This window comes from Narcine bancroftii, chromosome 5 (genome assembly GCF_036971445.1).
Source record: "Narcine bancroftii isolate sNarBan1 chromosome 5, sNarBan1.hap1, whole genome shotgun sequence".
In the NCBI taxonomy this organism is placed as follows: domain Eukaryota; kingdom Metazoa; phylum Chordata; class Chondrichthyes; order Torpediniformes; family Narcinidae; genus Narcine; species Narcine bancroftii.
Window position 1 is genome coordinate 41,385,481 of NC_091473.1, and position 20,058 is coordinate 41,405,538.

Here is a 20,058-nt window from a genome sequence, read left to right on the forward strand (position 1 = left end):
AAATGTTCAACAAAGGTGATAGGAAATCCTGAGAATTGTAGATCAGTGTGCCTTGCATCAGTTGTGAGCAATCTATTGAAGAGGATTCTTAGGGACAGAAGTTACCAGCATTTGGAAACCGTCAGCTCCTTTCAAATTGTAGCACTTGGGTAGCCCTCCTGGGACCCATTTAATCACCAACCCAGTGATTTAAGGGGGATCCCACACCTGTGATGGCGTGGTAAGTGATGCGTCACGCATTCACGTGAACTGTCGGCAGTCATTCTCTGCCCTCACCCTCCCCTGTCAGTTGCCACATTGCGAATCTCCCCCTCTGTGGCAGCGACCTCTCTACCCCCCCCCCACCCAGCCCTGCGGAAGTGGCACCTTAGCAAGGATGCTCAAGTGCTGAGGTCAGCAGAGTAACTGGATCAGCCATTTCCCCTTTCAAACTGTTGGAGCAGGATGCCCAGTTAAGTTTTACTGGGTTCCCTGACCACCTCTGAGGTAGGTCAGGGATCTGGTTGGACCCTTTCAAATTGCCATGTAACTGGGTCGCTTACTGTGCAAATTGCCCAGTTAAACCCATTTTGCATGGTAGTTTGAAATGGCCTATTGTTTTATCAGGGATAGTCAGGATGGCTTTAAGAGAGACAGGTCATGTCTCACGAGCCAGATTGTGTTTTTCAAGAAGCTAACAAAACAAATTGATCAAGGTAGAATGGTGGCATGGTGTATATAGATTGGGGAACCCTGTCAAATACTTTATTACAATCAATTTGAAGATTAAATCTGTTGATTATTTATGAAACAAATTTAATTAAAACCCTTTTGTTTATTGAATTATACTTCTTTCCATAGCTTAGCTACTGTTAAGTAGCTGAGAGGCTACTTTCACCAGTGACTCCATCTATTTCTGATCTCCATGCAAATTCTTGTACCATGATTTGATCAAAGTATTTTTCACTTTGGCTGTCATGTCAACTGTTATTAATATAGTGTAGCTGCTCTACCTTATTCTGTCTGTTAATCCTCTTTAATGTTGACACCAGTGTACATTGTTGATCATTTTTCAATTTTGCTCCAATAAAGGCTATCAAATATAGTAAAATCATCATTATCCAGAAATTCAAGCAACCAACAAAAAAAAATTGCAGAGGAGGTGGGACTAGAGAGGGGTGTTTGGTTCGGTGCGGACTAGAAGGGCCTAATGGCCTGTTTCCGTGCTGTAAATTGTTATGTTATTATTATTATGTTAAATAGATAAAAAAATACAGAAGATTAAAATTGGTGTCCCCTAGCAATTAGCTTGCCAATCATGCAACAAGTAACCGGCAAATGTGGAGTCACGTGATGGAGTAGTGACCGGTCAGGGAACTCCAGCCCTCTCCGGAAAAGTTTAAAAAAAAAATACACAAAACATAAAGGCACAAACATAAAAATTAAAACAAAGTGAAAGTAAAGGTGGGAAGAAAATGGCAGCGAAGAAAGAAAAGTCGAAAGTAACGGGAAGAAGAGAAGAAGAAAGAACGTCGGAAGAAGAAGGCGAAGGCCTTACCTGTCCGAGGAGGCCCGCCGCGGAGAGAGAAGCCCGCTCCCTAAGGTCAGTTGAAGTCCCGAGCTCGGGACTACAAAAATGGCTCGCAGAGCCAAGTAAAAGTGCGCAACCGCGCATGAAAAAAAAACACTGACGGGAGGGGGGACCAGCTGAGGAGTCGATCTCCACAGCTGAGAATGACAGCTGCAACACAACAACAGGAAGAAAACATAGAAAATAAAGAGAACAAGAAAGAAGAGAGTAAAAAGAAAACAAGGAAACAACAGATGACCAACCCAGAGGAAGAAGAAGAAGATAGAGAAATGGAAGAAGAAGGGAAAGGCAAGACAATGGATATATTTTTTTTAAAGAATATATGGAATCAGTAAAAGAATGGCAATTACAAGAATTTAGTGAAATAAAAAGAAGAATTAAAAGTGCAGAAGAAAAAATGAATAGATTAGAGATGGTCATGTCAGATATAGGAAAAAGAGTGGACAAGGTGGAAGAACGAGAAACAGCAGTAGAAATGGAAGTAGAGGACTTAAAAAAGAAATTAGAAGAATCTAATAAAAAAGTTAGAGACACAAGAGCTGTTAGCTCAGAAGATAGATATAATGGAAAATTATAATAGAAGAAATAATATAAAGATAGTGGGCCTTAAGGAAGATGAAGAAGGCAAGAATATGAGAGAATTTATAAAAGATTGGATCCCCAGGGTCCTAGGAAGACCAGAATTACAGGAAGAAATGGAAATAGAAAGGGCACATAGAACATTAGCCCCTAAACCACAGCCACAACAAAAACCAAGATCCATTTTAGTAAAATTCCTAAGATATACAACAAGAGAAAATATATTGGAGAAGGCAATGAAAAAAAATAAGAGAAAACAAAAAACCACTGGAATACAAGGGTCAAAAATTTTTTTCTATCCATTCATAAGTTTTGAACTCCTGAAGAAGAGAAAGGAGTTTAATACAGCAAAAACGATCCTATGGAAAAAAGGATATAAATTTATGCTAAAGTACCCAGTGGTACTTAAAATAGTTATTCCAGGGCAGCAAAACAGACTATTCTTGGATCCGGAGGAAGCACGAAAATTTGCAGGACAACTACAAAACAGGCAGAGAGATGAAGACGTAACGGGAGTAAAAATGACCACAAACTATATGTATGTGTGTATATGGGTATGTGTGTGTGTGTGTGTGTGTGTGTGTGTGTGTGTGTGTACATGAGTGTATCCGTTTTTAAAGGAAAATATATAGAGTATAGATAAGAATTAATAAGGGAATGAAAGGGAAGAGAGGAAGTAAGGAGGGAATTAAGAGAATGACCTTTGTTATATCTGAAAATTGAAATATTTTCTGGGGGGTGCTGGGTGGGGAGGAGTTACGGTCACTGCGAAATCAGTTGAAGCTTGCGAGTGAATTCGCAAATCCAAATGGAGAGGGGAGATGTGGTTGCCTGACAAGGGATAAAGGGCAACCCAGGAAGGGGAGGGGATAGTGGGGTTAAAGAAATTTTAGATAGGAGAATAAGGGAAATGTTTGATGTTTTAGAAATGTTGTCTTATAAAGTGTTCAAAACAAGAAAGCAGACATGCATAAGAAGGAAAGGTGATGATGAGGAAACGGAAAGGAAAGATAAATAAAGTATGAAATGGCTACGTTGAACTATATGACTTTAAATATTAACGGAATACATAACCAAATCAAAAGGACGAAACTGCTAAATTTACTGAAAAATGGAGCACAAGAAATTAAAGAGAGATTGGGTAGGACATGTAACAGCAGCGTCATATAATTCAAAAGCTAGAGGAGTAGCTATATTAATCAGTAAAAATGTACCAATTAAAATAGAAGAGGAAATAATAGATCCAGCAGGGAGATATGTAATGATAAAATGTCAGATATATTCGGAGTTTTGGAATTTACTCAATGTATATTCACCTAACGAAGAAGATCAAAAATTTATGCAAGATATTTTTTTGAAGATAGCAGACACGCAAGGGAACATACTAATAGGAGGGGATTTCAACCTTAATTTGGATTCAAACATGGATAAAACTGGGAAAAAAATTAACAGAAAGAACAAAGTAACCAAATTTATAATTAAATCGATGCAAGAAATGCAACTTTTGGATATATGGAGGAAACAACACCCAAAGGAAAAGGAATATTCATATTATTCGGGTAGATACTCAAGAATAGACCTATTCCTGTTATCAGCTCGTATGCAAGACAGAGAAAGAAAAACAGAATGTAAAGCTAGAATATTATCGGACCACTCACCCCTGATATTGACAATAGAGTTAGAGGACATTCCTCCAGGAATGTATAGATGGAGATTAAACTCCATGCTACTTAAAAGGCAGGATTTTAGAGAATTAATTGAAAGACAAATTAAAATGTACTTTGAAATAAATACGGAATCAGTGAAAGATAAGTTTATACTATGGGACGCAATGAAAGCGTTCATCAGAGGGCAAATAATAAGTTATGTAACCAAGATGAAGAAGGACTACAATCAGGAAACAGAGCAGTTGGAAAGGGAAATAGTAAATTTCGAAAAAGAATTAGCAATGAAGGAAGACACAACTAAAAGAAGAGAATTGGCAGATAAAAAAATAAAATATGAAACACTACAAACATATAAGGTGGAGAAGAACATAATGAAGACAAAACAGTAATATGAACTAGGAGAAAAAATGCACAAAATTCTAGCATGGCAGCTTAAGACAGAACAAACTAAGAAAATGGTATTGGCATCAAGGAAAAAAGACAAACAAATTACATATAATCCAAAAGAAATTAAGGAAAACTTTAGAGAATTCTATGAACAATTATACCGAACTGAAAACGAAGGGAAAGAAGGGAAAATAGATGAATTTTTGACTAAAATTGAACTACCAAAACTACAAATAGAGGAACAAAATAAATTAACAGAACCACTTGAAATAGTAGAAATACAAGAGATAATAAAAAAAACTACCAAATAATAAAACACCAGGAGAGGATGGATTCCCAATAGAATTTTATAAAACATTTAAAGATTTATTAATTCCTCCCCTCCTGGAAGTAATCAACCAGATTGATAAAACACAAAGCTTACCAGATTCATGCAAAACAGCAATAATTACAGTAATACCAAAGACAGGGAAAGATCCACTTGCACCAGCGTCATATTGACCAATATCTTTACTTAACACAGATTATAAGATAATAGCTAAACTATTAGCAAACAGATTAGCCGACTATGCACCAAAAATAGACCAAACTGGATTTATTAAAAAAATACAATATTTGTAAATTTATTAACTTAATTCATGCAGTAGAAGGAAATAAAGCTCCAACAGTAGCAGTTGCTGTAGACGCAGAGAAGGCCTTTGACAGAGTAGAATGGAATTATTTATTCAAAGTACTACAAAAATTCAGCCTACCAGAGAAATATATTAATTGGATTAAAGCATTATATAAGGGGCCATTGGCAAAAGTGACAGTAAATGGATATATATCAAAACAATTTAACTTAAGCAGATCAACAAGGCAGGGATGTCCACTATCTCCCTCACTGTTCGCGTTAGCTATAGAACCACTAGCTGAACTGATAAGAACAGAAAATAAAATAAGAGGGATAAAAATAAAAGAGAAGGAATATAAAATCAGTCTATTTGCAGATGACGTTATAGTATACTTAACAGAACCAGAAATATCAATAAAAGAATTACATAAGAAATTGAAGGAATATGGAGAAGTGTCGGGTTACAAGATTAACGCAAATAAAAGTGAAGCAATTCCAATGAATAATGCGGATTTCTCAAAATTTAAGAAAGAATCACCATTCAGATGGCAAATGCAAGCAATACGATACCTAGGTATACAAATAAATAAAAACCTCGGCCATCTATATAAACTCAATTATTATCCACTAATGAAAAAATTGCAGGATGACTTAGAGCATTGGAAAGACTTACCACTAACACTAATAGGAAGGATAAACTGTATTAAAATGAACATTTTCCCAAGGATACAATACCTATTTCATTGCCAATACATTTGACAGAGAAATTCTTCAAGGAGTTAAAGAAAATAATAAGGAAATTTTTATGGAATGGGGGAAACCGAGGATAGCACTAGATAAATTAACAGAATGGTATAAACAAGGAGGCTTACAACTGCCAAACTTTAAAAATTATTATAGAGCCGCACAATTAAGGTACCTATCAGATTTTTATCAAACAAGGGAAAAGCCAGATTGGACTAGATTAGAATTAGATAAAATAGGGGAGAAGATACCTGAACATATATTATATAAATGGGATGAAAAATTGGTACAACGTAGGAATTCTCCAGTATTACATCATCTGCTCAATATTTGGAAGAAGATTCACGTAGAAAGGAATAATACCAATTACCAAAACTAATATTGACGCAAAATAAGTTACTCCCTTTTACAATAGATAACCTTTCCTTTAGAGAATGGGAGAAAAAAGGGATCAAAAGAATAGAAAATTGCTTTTCAGGAAATAAATGACTATCCTTTGAACAAATGAAGGATAAATATAATATAACTCAAGATACAGTGTTGGTATACTACCAACTGAAATCCTACTTGAAGGACAAATTGGGAAGCAGTCTGAGGTTACCGGAGGGAAGTAATTTTGAATATGTGATTACAGACACAATGATAATCAAAAAATTTATAACATATGTATATTAAACTGCAAGAAAAGGAGAATGAGGAAATAAATGGTAAAACTAAACAAAAATGGGAACAAGATTTAAACATAAAGATAAAGAAGGAAACATGGGAGAAGTTATGCTCTGGAACTATGAGAAATACAATAAACACGAGGTTACGTATGATGCAATATAACTGGATGCACAGGCTATACATTACACCTCAAAAGTTAAATAAATAGGTCCCAACAGTATCTGACAGATGTTTTCATTGTAAAAAAGAAATGGGAACAACAATTCATGCAATCTGGACGTGTGAGAAAGTGAAAAAATTTTGGGAAGATCTAAACCAGATATTAAATAAAATCACAGAAAGCAATATACCAAAAAACCCAGAGATCTTCCTCCTAAGTAACATAAAAAACAAAGAATTTGGACTTGATTTGGATGGTGCACAAAAAAGATTTGTTAGGATAGCCCTAGCTGTAGCAAAAAAATGTATTATATCAGCCTGGAAATTAGAAGATAACTTGAGAATACAACAATGGTATATAGAAATGAATAAATGTATTCCATTAGAAAAAATAACATATAATTTAAGAAATAATATTACAATATTTGAACAAATATGGGAGCCATACATGAAACACAATAGAGAAAACCTACCGGGGACATCTACCACCTAAAATGACAGAAGGAGAAGGAAATGAAAAGAATTGACTCAGTGGAATTTCTTGTTTATTTTTATTGAGTGACAACATTGTTTGACTGGTTTAATGTATCTTTGATTTTGTACTTTAAATGGATGGGGGGGAGGTAGGGAGGGTGGGATGGGAGGAGGGAGGGGAGAGAAAATGACACTGTATATATTTGAAAAGAAATATGTATATATCTTGATCAATGTGGTTTATAGTGTGAAAAATTAAAAAAATAATAAAAAAAAGGTAACCGGCAAATTCATTTTATCAGCTATTAGTGCTGGATGCTGGGGGTTTGAGTGTAATTTTACGGACAAAGTGAAGGATCAATAGTAAAAGAGCTATTTCCATTCTTACAAGATTCTTAACAAGAGAATAGTAACAGAAGGTACACTGTTAAAAAGGTAAACATTTTTTTTGCATCAACTACCCATGATAGGAACTTCTAGGTGCCTGTGTATATTAAATGGAATATGCTACATTTTTTTAAGCGTATCTGGTTTTATAAAATTGCCAGATAAATACAGATCTGAAAATCCATTATGCAGAATTTAGCTATTTCATCCAGATTTGTCTTAAATTCTTGTTTATGCCTCAGTTCTTTGCATTATCTGAAAATGTACAAGTTTACCTAGGTTCTGAATATCTGACACAAAAACAGAAAATGATGGAAACATTCAGTAGATGAGGCAGCCTGAGAAAGAAACATTTCAGGTTGAATATCTTGCATCTTGGAGAGAGAGCAAATAAGAATTCTTCAACTTCAGATGACTGTTTTTTCTTTGTTAATACTAGGATTGACTATTTTTACTTGTAGTTCCTTTCTCAGTTTTGGTTCATTTATATAAATTTGGCATGCTGTGTTTATCCTGTAGGCCACAATCTTTATTCCCATTTTCTGCCAGATAAAAGAGTAATGAGCTTGAAAGCATGAAAATCCAGTTACAAGGAACTTATTTCCTTCTATTATCAGATTTTTGAATGGATCTCATTTGTAAACACTTAATTTTCCTATTGCACTACTTGCTGTTCCCAAGTATGAGTTGACTTGGATAGCACACAAAACACAGCCTTTTGCTGTATTGAGTCAGTGAGCAATTCAAAATAATCAAGATATTGCACAAAGGAGCTTAACTGTCCAATTTATAGTTGTATCATTCATCGATTATCTGGCAATTGTTTCTTCTATTGTACCTCCCAACTTCTCTACTATCTGGACTAATTTGCTCTCTTTTTGTCAGTTATGATTTTAGTGTCTTTGACCTGAAATGTTTTTCTCTATCCATAAATGCTGCTTGACCAGAGTTTTTCCTGTATTTTTGATTCCTTTGTCTCGTTTCTTATAATAGTTGACAAAAGTGAAATTGTTTGGCTTGTGTCCGCTGTTACTTTTAGGAACAATAATTTTGTTGTAAATTTGAAATTAACTTTAGCATAAAAATGTTCTTAAAACCACATTTTTATTGAATTATTCGAGTGGGCAATGTATTGATTTTGATATTTTAAGATCTCACCACTTTTTCTTTTTAACAGGTGGCTAATGGAAAATGGAAGAGGATTAGTAAATATTGCCCTCTTGACCTTTTTTCAGGGTAAGGTTCAAATTCTGAATAGCATCCCTTCAGAACATAGAATAGGGAGGTACGGATGGTATAGTGGTTAGCGCAACACCTTTTATAGCACCAGTGATTGAGACAGGACCTAGGTTTGAATCCTGTATTGGCCATAAGGAGTTTGCACGTTCTCCCTGTGTCTGCGTGGGTTTTTTTTGGGGCACAGGTTTCCTCCCACTATTCAAAATGTTCTAGGGTGTAGGTTAATGGGATGTAAATTGGATGGCACGGACAAAAAAAATACTCGGGCCAAGTGCTGTTTTATTGGTTACTGAAAGTGATTGGAGAGGAGTTCTATTTCAACAAGTTTCTTGGAATTTGATGGGATCTTGAAACATTGATTGACAAAGTGAAATTAGCCACATTTTTCTTAGTTGGGTCTCTTTTTAAGAGGCTATTTAGTCAAGGAATCCCATGATACCCCTCAGAGCATTTCCTTCAACCTCAAGGCATCTCTAACACAGTGCTGGAGGAACTGAGTGAGTCAGGCAGCAACCTGATGAGAGTTTCAACCCAAAATTTCAACTATCCATCGCTTTCTACGGATGCTGCTTGGACTACTGAGTTTCTCCAGACCTTGCTCCAGTTTTCCATTGTCTGCAGACTTCTTGTTTACTGATTTTTATGTCACCTGTTTATTTTTGTATGTCCATCCACTTTTTCCTTTCTCTCCCCCTGAATTTGTATGCCTCTCACCAACATTAGTGACAATTTTAGCTACCATCTTTGAGATGTGGGAGAAAAACAACACCAGGTGTAAATCCATACAGTTACAAAGAAAAATGTGTAAACTGTGAATAAAGCCAGAGGTCAAAATACAATCCAGGTCAAGGGTCTGTGCAGTAATGGTACCTAATGTTATTTTCACCCATAAAGTAGGGGAAATATTGATAGATACCAGATCAATTCCTTCACAATCTATTTGGATACTAGAATAATACTCAAGAACTGATGGTTCATTCCCATTGTATCAGTTTGGATTGGTATTTGGTAGTTGAAGTAGCCTTGTGACACATTTGGAAGGTTGAGCTTGTTAGTTCATTCCATTCTTGACTTACGTCAGTGATTTAGTACCAACCAGCTGAATCAATGAGAAAGAAATTTAATGTTTTTAACATATTAAATTTTAAAAAATTTGCGTGCAATTAATGACCAGAGGGGTCAGGCCCATTTGAATGCTACTAAATTTAGCACAGTTGTAAAGGTGGCTTTTGGGACCAGGGCCTCTTGAGTATGACACCAGAGATGATGCCGGTTTTTAGTGCGGAAAGCCAGTGAGAATGGCTCTCCATGTTTGCTGTGCACAAGTGCAGGTGTGACCATAATGCAAGTGATGGTTCTGGACAGTTTTTAAAAAAAACTGCCGTGTACCTGGGAGAGAAGGGAGCAAAGACACACCACCTCTCCACGGGGTCGTACTGCCCTCTTGTGGTGCTGATGGCTCCTTACAGATTTGAAAATGCCTGTAGAAGGAGCTAGGTGTGTTTTTCTTTTTAAATATCTGTGAAAACACAGAGGCCTGTCCCCAAGATCGTGGTGCCCACACTTGGAAGTGGACCACGAAGGTCACATCCTCTGGGCAATCAGTAACCAGTGCACAGCACAAGATGAGGAGAACACCCCCTGCTGATGAGAAGCCTGGGAGAGGACCCTATAGGGAAAGTGTCCATGACAGCAGACTAGCAAGGGTTTAGCAGGTGAAGGATTCCTACTGGCTGCGGGTTGCTCGAGACTGACGGCTGAGGGACTCCAAGGCTGTGAGCTGCTGGAGACTGCCTCATGGGAACCAGGTATCAGGACTGGCATTTGTAAGGGTCCTATCAACTTTATGATCATATCGGAGATTCAAACTTGGGTTCACCGATGGGACGGAGGCTGTATCCATTATCATTGGATATTGGGTAACTGGCTATGCTTGGGGTGCTTCTTGGCCTGACTTTCCGACAAGCAAAAATTAAACTTTTTTGTATTTATTACATGGCAGTAAATGGATCTTTCTTGAATGCAATCTGGACTTTTGTTCCTTATGAGTAATGTAAAAAATGATATGATATAGGGGTAGGTGGTTTGTGTTCTCAGGATGACATTAGATCTGTCCCAGTGTGACAAGAACTTTTATAACTGGATCAGGGCATATTCTCCAAATGACTTTGAATTAAACTTGTTCTTTGTTAGATGTATATGGATTTTTAAGGAAACCTTTGAACTAATGTTTTTTAGATGTGTAAATTGTGTAATTTATTGTATTTACATGAATTTTACAGGAACAAACAGCGAATGCACATTGCTTTAAAAAGTTTGTTGCAGGACCCTCAGAACAATTTAAAGATTTTTAAGGTAAATTATTGCACTTGGATTAAATGCATTGAAGACAAACAGAAATATTACCTTTTAAAGATGAATCCAAACAGAGAATGTAGATTTTTAAGATTTAAGTTCTGTGTGAAGGTTTCAGGTTAGCTACATATGTGAAGAATAATAAACAGTTGATTTGGAAAAGACAATTATAAACAAGTGATGTGATCTGTTTTATCATTGGAACACTTTGGTCTGTAGCAGCTCACATTGATGGTTTTTTTCCCCCCAAACAGTTCAATCATGGCAGCTGGCAGTTGCCTATGGACTGACTGCGATAAAAGCTTAATGTAACAAAATGTGAGCAAGAGCTATGTGTTTTTTTTAAAATCCCCACCCAACTGACAACTTGATGCATCTAATTTTTAGGGACAGGGGGGTGGGGGGTGTGAGGCTGGTGAACAGTTTGCATTTGTTGTTTTGTTTTCACATTACATTTTCCCATTTATCATGAAAATAACATAAATTTCTCTCAATCATTTTTTGTATATCTTTTGTGTCCATCTTGGCTGTTTTTTCTGTCAGAACCATTAGATGAGAAGAACTTTAAAATTATTCAGATAATTGTTAGGTCTGCTTTGTTCGAGAATGAGAGAGTCAGACACCAGACTGAGTCGAAATCAAGGTTCTTTATTACCGGATTGTAACACTTGTAACTAACAGTGTTAGTTGGAGAAGGCGCATTCTCCCGATATCAGCAAGTGGTGTTTTTTTTATACCTCAGGACACGCACTTAGTAAATTATCATACCATTACATTGTCCAATGAATAAGCTGTTGCTACCCTTCTCTGTTAGTCTGCTGCACATCATCTTGTTATTGCCACACTTATCTTGAGCGTACAAGGTCACACCTGCATCCTGTTACTCCTTAGTACGGGGTGACTCCTTCTCCGGTCCCAACTCATGATGTTTTTACCTTACGCAATCCATCGGCTGTTTCTGAGCCTTTTCATTGGCTATTTGTTATTTGAAACTGCTCATATTTGAGAAGAATGTTGAACATTGTTTTATTCAGGAAAGCTGTGCGTGGAACCTTTAAAAATACAAAGTGTAAATTTTGTTCAAATAATCCCCATTATTTCTTATGAAATTAAGGAGCTAGAATTTGTTGCAACTGGAAAAAAAAAACCTATTTTCACTTGCCTATTTGAAACGACACAGCAAATTGATATTAATTTGATCTCAAAATTAAGAGGCACATATAAGGCTCTATGTGAACAGTAGGTGTATACCCTTAAGTAGTCAGTAGATCAAAACACAATTTAGAATAGTGACTTTGAGGTTATAGTCAGAATTATACACATGAAAACAGGCACTTTGGCCCACTCATCCATGACAACCAAGGTGCCTTCCTGAGCTCATACTAGTACTTAGCCCATATTGCTCTGAACCTTTCCTGTCCATGAACCAGTTGAAATATCTTAAATTTTGTAATTATACCCACCACTCTGATTTCCACTAGTAGTTTGTTCCATATAAAGGAGTCTTGAGAGGCAAGTTTGTCCACAAAAAGGGTGGTGGATATGTCTTCTACCCTTGGACAAAGATTGACGACCTACCTTAACTATGCCCGACATGATTTCTTAAACCATTACAAGAGGACTCCTCAGGTCCCTTTTTTTCTTTTTTTTCTTTTCTTTGGCTTGGCTTCGTGGACAAAGATTTATGGAGGGGTATGTCCATGTCTGCTGCAGGCTCGTTGGTGACTGACAAGGCAGGCACGGTTGCAGCGGTTGCAAGGGAAAATTGGTGGGTGGGGTTAGGTGTTGGGTTTTTCCTCCTTTGTCTTTTGTCAGTGAGGTGGACTCTGCGGTCTTCTTCAAAGGAGGTTGCTTCCCGCCGAACTGTGAGGCGCCAAGATGCACGGTTGGAGGCGAGATCAGCCCACTGGCGATGGTCAATGTGGCAGGCACCAAGAGATTTCTTTAAGCAGTCCTTGTACCTCTTCTTTGGTGCACCTCTGTCTTGGTGACCAGTGGAGAGCTCGCCATAGAACACGATCTTGGGAAGGCAATGGTCCTCCATTCTGGAGACGTGACCCACCCAGCGCAGTTGGGTCTTCAGCAGCATGGATTTGATGCTTGCGGACTCTGCCAGCTCGAGTACTTCGATGTTGGTGATGAAGTCATTCCAATGAATGTGAGGATGGAGCGGAGACAGCGCTGATGGAAGCGTTCTAGGAGCCGTAGGTGATGCCGGTAGAGGACCCATGATTCGGAGCCGAACAGGAGCGTGAGTATGACAACGGCTCTGTACACGCTGATCTTTGTGTTTCTTCAGGTGGTTTTTCCAGACTCTTTTGTGTAGTCTTCCAAAGGCGCTATTTGCCTTGGCAAGTCTGTTGTCTATCTCTTTGTCAATCCTTGCATCAGATGAAATGCTGCAGCCGAGGTAGGTAAACTGGTTGACCGTTATGAGTTCAGTGTGCCCGATGGAGATGTGGGGGGGCTGGTGGTCATGGTGGGGAGCTGGCTGATGGAGGACCTCAGTTTTCTTCAGGCTGACTTCCAGGCCAAACATTTTGGCAGTTTCCGTAAAACAGGACATTGCGCTGGAGAGCTGGCTCTGAATGGGCAATTAAAGTGGCATCGTCTGCAAAGAGTAGTTCACGGACAAGTTGCTCTTGTGTCTTGGTGTGAGCTTGCAGGCGCCTCAGATTGAAGAGACTGCCATCCGTGTGGTACCGGATGTAAACACCGTCTTCATTGTTAGGTCTTTATTGGCTTGTTTCAGCATCATGCTGAAGAAGATAGTAAAGAGGGTTGGTGTGAGGACGCAGCCTTGCTTCACACCGTTGTCAATGGAGAAGGGTTCGGAGAGCTCATTGCTGTATCTGACCCGACCTTGTTGGTTTTCGTGCAGTTGGATAACCATGTTAAGGAACTTGGGGATGGCATCCGAGGCGCTCTAGTATTTGCCAAAGCCCTTTCCTGCTCACGGTGTCAAAGGCTTTGGTGAGTTCAACAAAGGTGATGTAGAGTCCTTTGTTTTGTTCTCTGCACTTTTCTTGGAGCTGTCTGAGGGCAAAGACCATGTCAGTAGTTCCTCTGTTTGTGCGAAAGCCACACTGTGATTCTGCGAGGACATTTTCGGCGACACTAGGTATTAGTCTATTAAGGAGAATCCTAGCGAAGATTTTGCCTGCAATGGAGAGCAGCGTGATTCCCCTGTAGTTTGTGCAGTCTGATTTCTCGCCTTTGTTTTTGTACAGGGTGATGATGATAGCATCACGAAGGTCCTGAGGCAGCTTTCCTTGGTCCCAGCAGAGCATGAAAAACTCATGCAGTTTGGTATGCAGAGCTTTGCCGCCAGCCTTCCAGACCTCTGGAGGGAGATTCCATCCATACCTGCTGCTTTGCCACTTTTCAGTTGTTCAATTGCCTTATATGTCTCTTCCCGGGTAAGGACTTCATCCAGCTCTAGCCTCAAGGGTTGTTGAGGGAGCTGGAGCAGGGCGGATTCTTGGACTGAGCAGTTGGCACTGAAAAGGGATTGGAAATGTTCTGACCATCGGTTGAGGATGGAGATCTTGTTGCTGAGGAGGACTTCGCCATCTGAGCTGTGCAGAGGGCTTTGGACGGGGTGAGGGGCCGTACACAGCCTTTAGTGTCTCATAAAAACCCCTGAAGTCGCCAATGTCGGCGCTAAGCTGGGTTCGTTTGGCGAGGCTAGTCCACCACTCATTTTGGATCTCCTGGAGTTTGCGCTGAAGGTGGCTGCATGCGAGACGGAAGACTCGTTTTTTCTCTGGCCAGGAAGGCTTTGCAAGGTGAGCCTTGCCAGCAGCTCCTAGATTTCCTGGTTGTTTTCGTCAAACCAGTCCTTGTTTTTCCTGGAAGAGAAGCCCAGTACCTCTTCAGTGGATTGCAGTATGGCCGTTTTCAGCTGATCCCAGAGGGTTTCAAGAGACGTGTCCGTGAGGCAGTTTGCATCCTCGAGCTTTGCTTGGAGGTTTGCCTGGAAGTTTCCTCTCCCTACGTCTGACTGCAAGTTTCCATCGTTGAACCTCTTTCTGGGGGCTCCACACTTCTTGAACTTTGGCTTGAAGTGAAGGTTGAGCTTGCAGCGAACAAGCCGGTGGTCAGTGTGGCATTCCACGCTGGGCGTGACCCTGGTGTGGAGCACATCTCGTTTGTCTCTTCCTCGCACCAGAATGTAGTCCAGGAGGTGCCAGTGTTTGGATCGGGGATGCATCCAGGTAGTCTTCAGGCTGTCTCTCTACTGGAAAAGGGTGTTAGTAATGACAAGCCGCTGATCTGCGCAGAGTTCCAACAGGAGGCGCCCTCATTGCACTTGCCGACACCATGCTTGTCAAGGATTCTTGGCCAGGTTTCTGAGTCTTTGCCGACGCGAGCGTTGAAGTCGCCAAGGATGTCGGCTGTAGGGGTGCGTTGGATGAGGTTGCGCAGATCAGTGTAGAACTTGTCCTTTTCTGCTGGTTCTGCCTGAAGGGTTGGAGCATAGACGCTGATGAGAGTGATGCGTCGCTTGTTTTGAAGGGACATGATCCGGTCAGAGTGGCCTGTCAGGAGGTTTTCGAGTTTGGAGGCAATGGAGTTCTTGACCATGAAGCCAACACCAGATAGGCGTTGTTCAGCCTGAGGCTTGCCAGACCAGTAGAGTGTGAAGCCCGCGCCATGTTCTTGGAGGCTGCCTACATCTGCAAGGTGGACTTCGCTGAGAGCAGCTATGTCGATGTCGAGCCTGAGGAGTTCACATGCGATGAGGGCAGACCGACATTCAGGTCGGTCTGTTCCATCATGCTAGCTTGAGTTCATGTGCATCTTTTGAGGGAGAGGACGTGGACCTGTCCTCGGGCCTGCGCAAAGGAGCTTTTAGGTGGAGTGCAGTGTGCGCAGTACTGGCCCCACCTTTTACACCCATGGTTCGTGTGCCGTGGCCAAGCAAGCTGGAAAGTGGCAGCGAGGTCCTTGGGTCGTAGGTTTTATATCGGAGTGACTTTCTCCTATGCAGGTTGCCTAACTGGGCTGAAGAGGCCTGCCTGCCCTTTTAGGTCGAACCATTTCTGGAGAATGGTTCAGGTCCCTTTACACTGAAGTAAACAGTCATAACCTACCCAATCTTCTTTTGTAACTCAAGCCTGCCAGTCTTGGCAACATCCTTGTTAAACCATTCTGTCGCTTAATCACATCCTTCCCATCGTGTGGTAATCAGACTGCACAATATTATAGGTGTGACCTCACAGCATCGCAACTGTTGGCCTCTGTTTGATGAAGGCAAACATGCCATATATCATCTTCACCACCTTGTCTATTGTTACCACATTCAGGGAACTATGTTCTTGCACCAGCAAGTCTCTGTTTTACAACACTCTTCAGGACTCTTGTCATTCACTGTGCACGTCTTGCCCTTGTTAACTACCCAGAATGCATCACTTTACGCTTGTCAGAGTTAAATTCCTTTGCCCACTTGCCAGCTGTAACCTTGATTGTCCAACACATCAATTTAGCTGTCATCTGCTGATTTGCTGATCATGTCACCTTCATTCTCATCCAAATTGTAACTATGTATGACAAATAGTGGATCCAGCACTGATCCTTGTGGCACCCCACTGGGTCACAGACCTATTATGGAAAAACAACTATTCACTATCATAGACTGATTCCTTCAACCAAGCCACAAGCTCACGCTGGATCCTATGTAATTGTACCATGCAGGACCTTGTTAAGTCTTGTTTTAAGCTCGTGTAGACGTTATCTACCTCTCTGTTGGTCACCTCCAAGTTTGCACGACACAATTTCCAAGACACAAGGCCATGATGCCTGTCCTTAATAAATTCTTGGCTTTTCAAAAATGCAGCTATTATCTTCAAAACCATCCAGTAACTTCCCATCACTGACGTGAGGAACACTGTGTATAGTTTCATAGCTTGTCCTTGCTGCCCTTAATGGAAGTTAAATTTAGCGCAGAAAGTAAAATGGATGAATAAAAAAAATTCGATTAGGTGAAGTTTAAAAAAAAAAATAAATTTTTTTTTAGACATTTCCAACAATAAAATATTATGTTGAAGAAATTCTCTTGACAGTGGTACAGTAGAGTCGTCCATTTCCCTGATACTGACATGTGTCACAGCTTTTGGGATATCTGTACATTCTTTCAGAGAACAATGTTCATCCTTAACCTTCCCCACCATTCCAGTATTTACTGTGTTAGCAAAATCTGTTTGCTGTTATGTGACTTGGAATCATAGAATTGTACAGTATGGAAATGGACCATCAGCCCAACTCATCCAGTGGGCATCCAGTATTAATTCCATTGTCCAGCACTTGGTCCATAGCCTTCTATGTTTAAGCAATTTAAGTGTCTATCCAGACACTTTTCAAATGCTGTCAGCGACCTAGCTTCAATCTTTAAACTATGCTTAAATTTGAAAAATGCCAATTTCGTACTGGTGGTAATTCCCACCCATTCAGGTAAAATTACATGCAGCTGAACACGTGGTTGATTATTAACTGTCACATACCGGCATTTTTTTTGTTTAATTGATTAAAATGGTAAATTGTGTTCAACAGATTGAGATTGCATGCTCACCTGTTCCCATTCTGATTAGAAGTACTACATAAAACATCCATTTGGTTACCTTGTTTAAATCTCAACATTTAGCTTGAAGGAAATTAATATACGCAAGCATGATTACTGAAATTCTTCCACACCCGAGCGAATATAGTATGGTCCATTTGTGTTTGCATTAATCTCTTATGGAGAAACTTGTGTTAGGCACAGAAACCGAAAATGTTGGAATGCTTTCGGTGTTTATCAGTCCAAATTTCATTGTATATACTGTAATTTGAAGTGCATGTACACTGATAGAATATCAAATAATGTAAACTGGAATGCACAAAATGAGAAATTATCAACAAAAGTTAACATTTATAAGGCTAAGCAATGTATTTAACTTTATTGTTTTAACCTTATTTTAGTGGCCGTTGAAATTGTTTCACTTAATTTTTTTCATTTCTCTCTTTCTCTTTGCCGCTCCAAAATCTCATGTTTTAATAACTAATTCGAAGAATGGAGAGTTGATATTTGGCTGTAAAGATGACCAGGACTGCGTAATGGATCTGAACGAACTTGCTAATCATTTAAAAGTGTACTTCTTCCCCACTAATGGTATGGTTAGTGGACCACAGAGTAATCGAATTGTTATCAGTGAACTCATTCATGTAATAACAATGGCTTTGTTGAGCAACACAGACACCTGCAGGGCAGGTGATAGGAAGAGAACATGTATTTCCGAGGAAATGAGCCACTGTGAAGCAAGTCAATTTCACAGGGATGTTTTAAGAAATAGTAAGTTTTTATTTTTTATTATTTTACTTAAAAGTATTATTTATGACGAGGATTAAGTATTTAATTTTATTCTCAGCTGCAATTGTGGTTTAACCAAGTATAATTTAAAAAGTGACCAACAAAGATCACAGCTTAAATGTTTATCCCTATAACCTTTCCCTTGTCATTTATTTTATTTGGCTAAATTCTTGAGCTCTTTATTCATTGAAAAATGTAAAACAAGGTATATATTGCCTTGTTAATCTTGCTGCAAGATATATTTTTATAATTTTTGTGTGTCATCAATATCCAACTTTAATCTCATAGCATTTAAAGAGTGTTTGCAAATGGTCAGCCACTTCGGCTGAGCATTTTAAAATAACAGAATTTGAATTTATTGAATTGTACATGTGTTGGACCAATTAGTTGAAACTGGACCCATTGTCATATTTGCAAGTGTAATCCTGAATGGAGTCACCCTATTGTGATGGTTAACTGGGCAATAAATGTTGTAGCTGGTACTAGTACCTAGATAATAGATGTATATTTATGAATTCAGCTAACCAGGCTTGTGCAGGTAATGGAAAATAATACCTTTTTAATGATTTGGATATAAAGTGCTTATTATGCTGTGTGCTGCCAGTGGGTTGATATCGCCTCAAACCGTGCATCTTGGCGCCTCACAGTTCGGTGGGCAGCAACCTCCTTTGAAGAAGACCGCAGAGCCCACCTCACTGACAAAAGACAAAGGAGGAAAAACCCAACACCCAACCCACCAATTTTCCCCTGCAACCATGTCTGCCTGTCCTGCATTGGACTTGTCAGCCACAATCGAGCCTGCAGCTGACGTGGACATTTACCCCCTCCATAAATCTTCGTCTGCGAAGCCAAGCCAAGAAGAAGACAAAAAGATTAGATTGACAGAATTGACCCTTATCCTTGAGCTATATGGATATTAGTGCCAATGCAATGTGCATAATGTTTAATATTTCCACAGAAATACCAAGCTGGCTCATTGAATTTTTTTTAACAATAGGTTAAAACAATAGGTCAGCCCAAATAGTCTTCCTGTATTAGGAACTAATTAAGGAACTCTTCACTTCCAACTATTGGAAAGGCTGCCTCAGTGGTGTTGGTTTGGGAGTTCCAGGATTGAGACCCAGCTATGATTATATTTCCAGATCTGAGTAATGCAGTTTGCAGGAGGACCTTCAGGTGATGATGATATTGTTCATTTGCTGTTGTACAAGATACAGACATTCATTGTTGATAACATTTGAGGGACTTCTATTCACTAATTTATTCACTAAGTCCGCATCGGACTTGTCAGTCACCAACGAGCCTGCAGCAGACGTGGACATACCCCTCCATAAATCTTCGTCCGCGAAGTCAAGCCAAAGAAGAAGAAAGAAGAACTTATTCCAATTCTGTCAATTCAGTAATACTTTTGTATATAGTCTATACAATCAGGATGCATCCTTTCCCTCAACATGGCAATGGCCCTGGCCATGAATGACATTCGTAATAATTTATGAAAATAATACATTATTTTTAAAATGCTCAACTGTATCATTTCATCATTAATTGACCTAGGTTAATTATGGAATTGTTTCCAAAAAAGTTGTCATCGGAGTATCTTCACCAAATACACTGTTCTTGCCTTTACCTGGTACTTTCAGGGATTCTGGCCTCTTTCCATGGATCCCCTGTGACAGAATATGTTGTTTTATATTGTATGTAGATATGATTTTTGGGAGATAAATTGCGGCAGACTTTTTAGTGTGGGTTACATACGAACACTTCAAAACAGATCTCATTTAAATATACTGGAGCTCTGCTCAAGCTAGACAGGGCGACTCCGAATATCTTTGTGAAAGCTTTGGGGAGTGTTCAAGGGGTTTCACTA

At 39.3% G+C, this 20,058-nt stretch overlaps 1 protein-coding gene across 1 annotated transcript in view; it reads left to right on the forward strand.

Annotated features, from left to right (window-relative positions):
* ippk (inositol 1,3,4,5,6-pentakisphosphate 2-kinase) overlaps positions 1 to 20,058 on the forward strand; it is a 78,928-nt gene that overhangs the window by 46,311 nt on the left and 12,559 nt on the right. The window contains exons 7-9 of the mRNA XM_069937243.1: positions 8,427 to 8,485; positions 10,771 to 10,843; positions 17,894 to 18,173. Of these exons, the coding sequence (XP_069793344.1) occupies positions 8,427 to 8,485; positions 10,771 to 10,843; positions 17,894 to 18,173 (412 nt within the window). The remainder of the gene's footprint in view (positions 1 to 8,426; positions 8,486 to 10,770; positions 10,844 to 17,893; positions 18,174 to 20,058) is intronic.